Below are 10,056 nucleotides of genomic sequence, written 5' to 3'. Positions count from 1 at the left end.
AGCAACCTTCGAGGTATTTAAATCTAGATTCAAATCCAAAATTTTATATAAGGTCCTTAAAAAAACCAACTCCTCCAAGAATTCCAGTTGTGGAAAAAAATTTGGTCTCACATTGAACTTTAGGCACCAATGTTTCAATTTCAAATTTCAAGGTTTGCATGCAATCATTTCCAGGATAACCAGTTTAGACAATCATAACACAATCACATATTGAATTAAACTTTATAGAAAAAAATTTAAGTTAAAACCAGAAACAAATAACCCAATACATATATACACATTATGTCATTATCCTCCCCAACATGAGAGAGAGCACCCAGTTTTTTGAGAGAGAACCACTTATCCCATTACCCAATATCAGATATAAATCACCTAGGTCTTAGAGAGAAAACCACTTGTTTTAGAGAGAGAGCCACATATTAGTTCCAAAACAAGACAGAAAAACCAAGTAGTTTTTAGAGAGAGAGAACATCTCCTACTCAACAACTCCTTCCGCAGACACAAGCACTTTCACCTACCTAACCAATGATCAATAACCCAGAGCATACCAATATTCCATTCGAGCACCACATGAAAAAAATCAAGTTACAATGTTATCAACACCTAAAACCAAGAGAACCCGAAGATCCAACATGTAGCAAAGAACAATGATGCAATTCTATGAACCGAGACAACACAACACAAAAGTCTTCCAAAGACAAGGCTTATGCTGCAGTCTCTGCTTCTCCTTGTAAGGAAATAATTTCACCAATTCTATGTGAAGCCAATATGCACTCGTGCACCTGAGACCTGGGCAAGTAAAGTCGATATCTGTCAAGTAAAGTAAAAAAACGCAGGAAACAGAAACTAATCAGTAAGTAAAGTCAGTATCTTTATCCCCACGTAAAATCCATAACAATAAATCAGATGTATAAGCAACAATATAATAAAGCATAAACAAATAATCAAGATGTGTCCATGAGCATTGAATAGATATTTTGCTAAAATATTCATTGAACCATACACTAGAAACACAATTGACCTGCCCAATGATCAATCACAAGCATCATCATCGTTGCAAAGTGTCGAAAGAACATAATTACATGATACATCCTCAACTAAATCTAAAAGGTAAACAAAATGGTAATAATTAACTTGTAAAAGTAATTACAATTAAAAAGAACATGAAATCAATAATAATTTAAATATGGAAAGATACTCATTTTCTACCCTTAACCTCATTACGAAGCCAATCTTTTGCACACATCAAAGCTTGCACTGTCTCTGGCTTCAATGAGCTATGATAATCATCAAGAATGCGCCCCACTGTGCTAAATGCCGACTCTGATGCAATTGTAGAAACATGAATAACCAAAACCTCTCGGGCCATCTTGGAATGGTTGGGAAACTTAGGTGCATTGGTTTACCACCAATTTAGGATATTGAAGTCTACCAAATGGGAAGACATGTTCCTCGAGGTATAGGTCCAATTCTGACTTTGTAGATAAATTGCTTGATTCCTCATTAATGAAAGTTAGAAAGTCCCTTGTTAACTTCTCAATCTTGTTCGATTTCTCTCCCTCTTTCACTCCACTATCCAAAGTACTCCCAGGAGCTACCAGCTAATGCTTTATTGCTTTCATAGTCCTTAAAAAGATCATAAATCCCATCCCGAACTATATTTACTTGGTGCTCTGCATCATTGCCATAGATTTTGGAGTAGTAGAACTGCACCAACTTGAGGTTATATCGAGCATCAATCACAACTGCTATAGCCAAAACCAAAGAAAAAATCTTCCAATACTTATCAACTTTTTTTTCATTTTGATTGCCATAGAACTTATATGTTCTTTAGAGCTCATGCTTCATTCCATCAAAGCCATGTGAATCCCACATATCGAAATAAAATACGTATTAGCAGTTGGATATTTAGATCCTGAAAATGTACATGTGGCATCAAATAAAAGTTTTAGACAACCACATATTTCTTTTTCACTTCCCATTCACTCTCAGATGGTACCAAATAGGGCGAAAATTCATCTTGTGCAAAACGATGAAATGCCTCCATTAATGCTAGGGCCACATCTAACATTTTAGATGTCGAGTTCCCCCGAGTTGGAACATCAAGGCATATATTTTTTTTACTTTCTATTCGAAGTAGGCTAATTGTTTCATTAAATCTTTCCTGCCTAGCTTGTGTGCCTGTGATATACTTGATACCCTCTCTAATTTTGTGAACCGCAACACCTATTGATTTTAACCCATCTTGCACAATAATGTTCAAAATATGTGCACAACATCGCACATGAAACATCTTACCCTCGAGGACAAGGAATGAATTTCGATACAATTGTCTCTGGAGGGATGATGCTGCAACATCATTGTATGCTACATTTTCAAGAGTAACTATAAATAACTTGTTTTCAAGCTTCCAATGCACTAAAAGATCTAAAAAAGTTGTAGCAATGACCTCTCCTGTATGAGGAGATGATACATATATGAAACTATGTATTCGTTTCTGTAATTTCCATGATTCATCGATATAATGTGCAGTTAAGCACAAATACCATTGATTCCGATATGAATACCACATATCAATGGTGAAGCTCACACGACTTGGAATTTTCTCTAGCTCCATGTGCAATCGCTTTTTCTCACTCGTGTAAATTTTCATAACATCTGATCTTATTGTGAAGCGGGAAACCATCTTAAACAATGGTTGAAGATTTTTCACAAAATTTTAAATCTTTAGTGTTGGACAAACCTAAATGGGTAGTTATGTTGGATGATCATTTTTGCAAGATCATTCCTACTTCTTTCTTGATCAACTTTAAAATTCTCTAAAGCAACCTCCCCTTTCTTGATTGATGTTGTTAATAATTGTAGGCCTAAAGCTGTATGCTTTCTCTTTGTACATCTTCGTAAATGGTTATGTAAATTACTTGTCCCACTTGCACTTCCTCATGTTAGCTGTACAGAACAATGCTTACACCTTGCTTTTACAGAACCATCTTGTTTGTTGATCTTATCAAACTCGTCCCAAACAATACAAACATTTTTACGTTTAGAGGTCTCAGATAAAATCTCTTCTACAGTAGTTTGCACAAAATTATCTCCAACATTAGATATTTACTAATAAAAAAGAACACAACAGCATCTAAAAAAGAAAATAGCAATAGGAATACACCACAACAGTAGCATAAAAGACAAATACAATTATACCTTCGCATCTAAAGAGCACACAAAAATAAATTCTATGCCCTAAGAATTTAATCCATTATTCTAAGAAAACGTAACATAGAGATGAGCAAAATACTGATAATAATAAATTAAAAAATCACAATCTAGAGACAGTAAATAAAGAAATATTTATTTCTTGAGAGAACTCATGGTTCCCAAAGTAATATCCATTTTCTGAACCAAAAAAGTGCCCACTTAAATGGCTAGTAAACCAAAACAGTTTGCGTGATATAAAAAACAAATAAGTAAATAAAAAACAGAGCAGAGCAAAGAATTTAAAGAGGCATTTCTGTTGATATTTATGTTTCTAAACATGATAAATCAATAAGTAACTTTCTTGGTGCGTGCTCTACAAATCATTGGCAGAGGAAGTGTCTATATGGGGTTGGGAATATTAATTTCTTGCAATTACACTATAAATTCAGCACCAAAATAAAATATGAGCCCTAGGAATTTAATTCAATATTCTCAGAAAACATAACACAGAGATGAATAAAATACTGATAACAGTAAATAAAGAAATCACAATCTAGAAATCACATAACGATAACAATAATTTCTTGCAATAACACTATAAATTCAGCACCAAAATAAATTATGATCCCTATAAATTTAATTCAATATTCTCAGAAAGCATAACACAGAGATGAACAAAATACTGATAACAGTAAATGAAGAAATCACAATCTAGAAATCATATGCTGATAACAGTAATTTCTTGCAGTAACACTATAAATTCAATGTCAAAATAAATTATGAGCCCTATGAATTTAATTCAATATTCTCAGAAAACATAACACAGAGATGAACAAAATCCTCATAACAGTAAATAAAGAAATCACAATCTAGAGAAATAGTAAAAAATAAAAATAAAAGGGATCGAATTAGGGTTGAGGATTCCAAGATCTTCAACAACAATAAAAAATAAATAAATAAAACTAAGAATGAAAGAGATATCTCAAAGATGACAGATTTTACAAGTTCTTCAGAGGTTCGTTTGTTAATTAATGAAAATGCAAGGATTTGAGCAAGAAAACTAAAGATAAATTAGGGCTTCTTTAGGGAATTTGAAACTACAACAAAATATCATAAAAAATAACTGAGAAATGAGAGAGAAATCTAAACTTTGGCGGAAATTTTTTTCTACTCGCAATAACCCTAAAAAACTAATAACGATGAACAAAAGTGAGAATGGATTGGGCAAATACCTTTTTTGAGCGACTATGTTTCAATGGTCAGACAAAAGAGCGATGGCCGATGGTGGCTTCAAGCTTGACAAAATAGCAGCTTGAACCCGTAGAACGTTTGGTTCAAAAAGATTTGTGATTCACACTGTGTTTGGTTTAGAAAGAGAGAGAAGCAAGCAACCTGTGTGTTTGGTTTAGAGAGAGAGAAGTAACGACTGCACTAAACCAGAGTGTCTAGGTTTGGCACAGGTTTTGTTTAGACAGAGAGCTGATGGATCCATCCCCACCATTGATCCTCAATTAATATACAGTGGAGATTAAGTTTTCTAAAATTTAAGCTGTTGTAAATATTATATTATATACCACATATAAATTAAGCAAAATTGCATAACACTCCCAAAAACATCGAGCAATTTTACTCGAACTCAACTTTTCTCAATAACTTTTTCCCCTAAACCAAGTTTCCTAGCAAATACCCCCAACTCAAAAAAAAAAAAAAAAAAAGACTAAATTACCCCTCCTTTACCTCGCACGTTGACCATAGCAGTCCGACACGTCACCATGGCGGTTTGGCAATTCATCATAGCAGTCTGGCAATTCATCATAGCAGTCCGGAGTTTAAAAGAGGCGGTCTAGCATTTGTTTCTGGATTAAAGAGCGGTCCGGCATTTGTGAGCTACAATCCTGCATAATTTAAAATTGTGTTTGGAAACAGTGGGGTTTCCTTTCATTAGGCCCGAAAATGATTTGTTATGTACAGGAAGGGCATTTTCGTCAAAAAAATGAACTTTTTGTATTGGGGCTATTTGTTATAAAACTTAATTTTTGGGAAAAAAATGCAAGGAAAATTAGGGTGGGGTAAAGTGCTTGAAAAGTCTATTTTTGGGGATTTTATGAAAAATTTCCTTAAAAATTATAACTTACCTATATAAGGGAAAGCTTTTTATGCTTCCCCTACAGCATCGAAGTTCTATTCTGCCCCACGTTTTTAACCATTTATTTAAAATAGAGGGTTGGGATAAATTCACTTGAGTTGTCACAAAAGGGGGCACGGACTCAACCAGTAACTCTTAAATAGCATGTAGAAGAGAGATAAGGAGTAACCCATTTTCCATTTTAGAGAGAGAGAACGCTAGAGAAAGGAAGCCGAGAGAGACAGAAAGCGCATGACAAGAAGGGGAAGCTATTGATCAAGAAAAAAGTGTAGAGAAGAGGAGATAACCAGCAAACTAAAAAAGAAGGTGGAGTATATACGAGATACATTATGGAGCATTCCCCCCATTTAAGAGCTCAAAAAGGTTTAAACAAAGTGTTGCAGGTGGAGGATTCAATCTGACTTTCCCAATTTTTGTGTTTTCAAGAGCTTAAGTGTTAAAAAATTTTAGCTTAATTAGCCCCAGTGAACACCAAATCCAAAAAATGCACAATAACAGGGGTTTTGGCTTCAATAGAGCTTTTTTACTGTTTGGCTTCAATAGAGCTTTTTTACTGTTTGGCTTCAATGGAGATTCGACAAAGTTTTTTTTTTGGGTGGTTTGGAACGTCTTTGGGGTTTCTAGCTTGGAGCTCTAAATGAATGTAAGAGAGAGAGATTCAAAAACTACTTGGATTCTCGCTGGTTTGAAGAGAGAGAGAGAGAAAGGGTGAGGTAGGGAGAGAGAACGAGAGAGAGAGGAGAAAGAGGGTTTTCGGTAAATAGAGGGGCTACAACGTAGAAGAACTATCATCTCTCTATCGTTGGTTTCTTCTCCCCTGTTGTCTTTCTCTCACTGGTTTCTCTTTTCCCCTACTCGTGCTTTCTCTCTACTCTAGCATGCCCTCTCTCCCTCTTTTACCGGGAAAGTTTTTGGCCAATCGGTTTAGCTCAGTGACTCTTTTTTGTGACATTTTGTGGGGTGATTTGAACCACCCATTTCAAATGAACGGTTGAAAAAGAGGGGGAGGATAGTTTTTCTATGCAGTAGGGAAAACATAGAAAGCTTTCCCCATATATAATATAAATTGTTTATAACTTATATATATATATATATATATATAGAGAGAGAGAGAGAGAAAAAAAAAGCTTCAGTGAGCCCATTGGCTCATGGAACAGTATAAGCCCAACGGCCCAGATTGAATTTGGACCGATCCAATGATCACAATTATATTTCATAATTGAATTTTCTTTTTTTTACGAAACTAAATTACTTGAAATTGGAGCGTCTAGTCTTCAAGAATAGTAAAATCTAATAAAAATATCAAAAAATAATTTACATATATTAAATTGATCAAAATCCTTTGAAAAGTTTTGGGGGTATTTTGGTCAATTTATTTATGTGAATTAATAATATTTTTATTAGGTTCACCTTGATGAGAAGAGGTTATGCTCCAAATTTCATACTATTTGTATTTATATAAAATATATTAAAATTATATTACGATATACAGTCCTGATCGTCAGATCGGCCTAGATTCAATCTGGGTCATTGGGCTTATACTATTCCATGAGCTAGTGGGTTCACCCTTGCATCTTTCATATATGAAAGTGTTGAGATTAGCCCGCTAGCTCATATGAACATATTGTTGGTATATTAGGGAAGCGATGAAACCCACTCTTAGGATTACTGGCAGCATCGTGAGACTGAGGATCGCAGAGTGAAGGGCTTCCCAGAGCAATGAGAACTCTCTGTGTGTTGCATCTTCATGGTCATGAATGGCCTAATTATAGAGGATGGAGGAGTCGTTCTCCAATGTTTGGCTTTTTCTTTAAAACACTTAAAAGTAGCCCTGTAATCTTGGGATGTGGGTGGTTATTTTCTGCCCGTTGGATAACGACACTTTCTCTCTCTAAGAAGGGCCCTTATTTAGTGATAAACATAATATTTATGATAAAGATTAAAGAGAGAAAAATAACAAGTATGACGCCTCATGACCACCCATATGTACCAACATCTCCCACTTGGCCATGAAGGCTAGATATATTGATATAATACTACTTAATGAGCATATCCTTGTTATGAGGATTTTCACACTTGTGCGGCGACACATCTCATAACAAAAAATATCTAAAGTCATGTCATGAGTTTTTCACGCTATTGCGGCTATGTGTTTCACGCTAATGCGGCTTTTCCTCTCATGACTAAGACATCAAAGAAAAATATCTCATTTGGGAGTTCCTGACTTAAATATTTTTAAGTCCCATCAAAACTATATGCTTTGATAATATTTTTGCACTCAATCCCTTTGTTAAAGGGTCTGTAATCATATCTTAAGATGGTAAATAACTTATAGTTATTTTATTCTTTTCAATAATATCATAAATGTGATGATAATCAATTTTAATGTGCTTACCCTTAAAACTATAAGCTCCATTTCTAATTGATGAGATATCAGCCTGATTATAACAAAAAAATTTAATAAGTCTATCAGCTATATCCAGCTTCAAATCATTTATGAAACGTTTAATCCATACGACATAAGTTGTAACAATGCTACAAGCAATATACTCGGTTTTCATAATATACCGAGCTACACAACCTTGTTTATTGCTAGACCAAGAAATACATCCACCTCCAAAGAGGAATACATATCCTGAGGTTAATTTTCTATCATCTAGGTCTCCTGCAAGTTTGCATCAGAGTACCTAGTAACCTCTAAGTTGTCAGCTTGGAAGCACAACTCGTAATTTATAGTTTTCTGAATATATCTGAGTATCTTTTTTATGGGTAGCCAATGAGCCATCTCAAGATTACTTTGAAATCTACTATGTATGACTCAAATCAGGTCTTGTACACAACATGATATAATTTATGCACCATATAGCTTGAGCATATGAAATTCTCTCCATTTTAGCTTTGTCATTATCATTTACTGGACATATTTTCTTTGACAATTTTAAGCCTTTACAAACTGGTATATCTATGGTTTGCAATTTTCTATCTTAAATCTCTTTAAAATACTTTCTAAATAATTTTTTTGAGATAAACTTAGAAGTCTTAAACTTCTATCTCTTGTTATTTTAATGCCTAATACATATGAGGCTTCTCCCATATCTTTCATCTCAAAATGAGAATTTAGTCATGATTTGGTATGGTTAATCATGCCAATATCATTATCGGCTATCAAAATATCATCTACATACAGTGATAATATAACAAAATTGCCCCCACTATTTCAGACATATACACAATGGTCTAACCTATTGGCTACATAACCAATTTCAGTGATTGCATTATGAAAAGTAAAGTACCGTTGCCTAGAAGATTGTTTAAACCATATAAAGATTTCTTAAGCTTGTATACTTTGTCTTCTTGGCCTTTAATTAAATATCTTTCTAGTTGTTGCATGTATATGTCTTCTTTTAATTTTCTATTTAAAAAAGCTGTTTTGACATCCATCTGAAATAATTCTAGATCATAATATGCAACTAATGTTAGGATGATCCTAATAGATGAAAATTTTGCTACTAGAGAATAAGTCTCTACATAATCTATACCCTCCTTTTGGGTAAATCCTTTAGCTACCAACCTAGATTTATATTTGTCAATGGATCCATTGGCATTAAGCTTTTTCTTTAGAACCCATTTGCAACCGATGGCTTTTCTATCTTTAGGGAGGTCAACCAACTCCCAAACTTGATTTTTTTAAATAGAATCAAGTTCATCATTCATGGCTTAAGTCCACTCAGCAGAGTCATGTGAGCTAATAACTTCACTGTAGCTTCGAGGTTCATCTATTGTATCCTCACTCATTCAAGAATAATTATCTTCATTCATAAATACATAAAATTTTTCTAAAGTTGTAGGTGGGGCTCTAGTTCTTTTAGGTATGTATGGTATACTTGATTCAATTGAATCATTCTCACCAAATATAGAGGCAGTCTGAGAAACAGGGCCTTCCAGACCCGTATCTTTATCAATTTCATGTAAGTCAACAAACTTATTTAAAATATTTTCATCATCTATATTTTTTAAGAAATAAGCATCACGACTCTCTACTAATGATCTAGTATCATGGTTATAGAATCTATACCCTTTAGAATTTTCTGAATAACCTCTAAAAGAGCATGTTATAATTTTACTTCATAATTTATATTTATTTTGTAGTGGTATAAGCACATGTGTCCAAGAACCTCAAACTTTCAAGATAGTACGATCAGGTTTCTTACCTGTCCATAATTCATATGGGGTCAAGTCTATAGATTTAGTTGAGACACGATTAGTAATATACATTGCAGTGTTGAGAGCCTCTCCAAAAAAATGAGGTGATAAATTTGAATGGCTCATCATGGACCTAACCATGTCCATTAGAGTTTTATTTCTCCTTTTACCTCCCATATCTGTTCGAAGAATTTTAATATGTCTACCTAACTGATTTTCTACCTCAGCTTTATATTCTTTAAAAGTTTCCAATGCATTTGATTTCTTAGTAATTAGGTATATAGATCCTTAACATGAAAAGTCATCTATAAATGTTATGAAATATTCCATATCTTTATGTGTTTTTACATTTAATGGGCCACATATATCAAAGTGAATAATACTAAATAGTTCACTAGATCTTTTCCCTTTAGGGAAAGGCTTCTTAGTTAATTTACCAGAAATACATGGCTGGAATGTTTTGAACACAATTTCTCCTAAATTGGGGAGTAAACCTCTTTTAATCATTTGAT

At 33.9% G+C, this 10,056-nt stretch overlaps 1 protein-coding gene across 3 annotated transcripts; it reads right to left on the bottom strand.

Moving 5' to 3' along the window:
- Nucleotides 1-208: 208 nt before the first annotated feature.
- On the bottom strand, nt 209-4,798 carry LOC105420736 (uncharacterized). 3 transcript variants are annotated; one of them, XM_088860309.1, is made up of 2 exons: nt 1,210-1,419; nt 209-810 (listed from the first exon to the last, which is right to left on the bottom strand). In XM_088860309.1, the coding sequence occupies exons 1-2, from the start codon at nt 1,367-1,369 to the stop codon at nt 659-661; spliced, it is 312 nt and encodes a 103-aa protein (XP_088716435.1). In that variant the 5' UTR covers nt 1,370-1,419; the 3' UTR covers nt 209-658. The 3 variants fall into 3 exon arrangements, 1 of the variants encoding a protein (XP_088716435.1); XR_966697.3 differs by lacking the exon at nt 1,210-1,419 and adding an exon at nt 4,428-4,798 and having other exon boundaries at nt 605-810; XR_016050887.1 differs by lacking the exon at nt 209-810 and adding an exon at nt 4,428-4,798 and having other exon boundaries at nt 1,383-1,716.
- Between the last annotated feature and the right edge of the window lie 5,258 nt (nt 4,799-10,056).

This window comes from Amborella trichopoda, chromosome 3, assembly GCF_054954075.1.
Source record: "Amborella trichopoda isolate Santa Cruz 75 chromosome 3, AtrichopodaSantaCruz75HAP2 v2.0, whole genome shotgun sequence".
Taxonomy (NCBI): Eukaryota; Viridiplantae; Streptophyta; class Magnoliopsida; order Amborellales; family Amborellaceae; genus Amborella; species Amborella trichopoda.
Note: the sequence above shows the minus strand (reverse complement) of the source record. Positions and strands in the feature narration are given on the sequence as shown.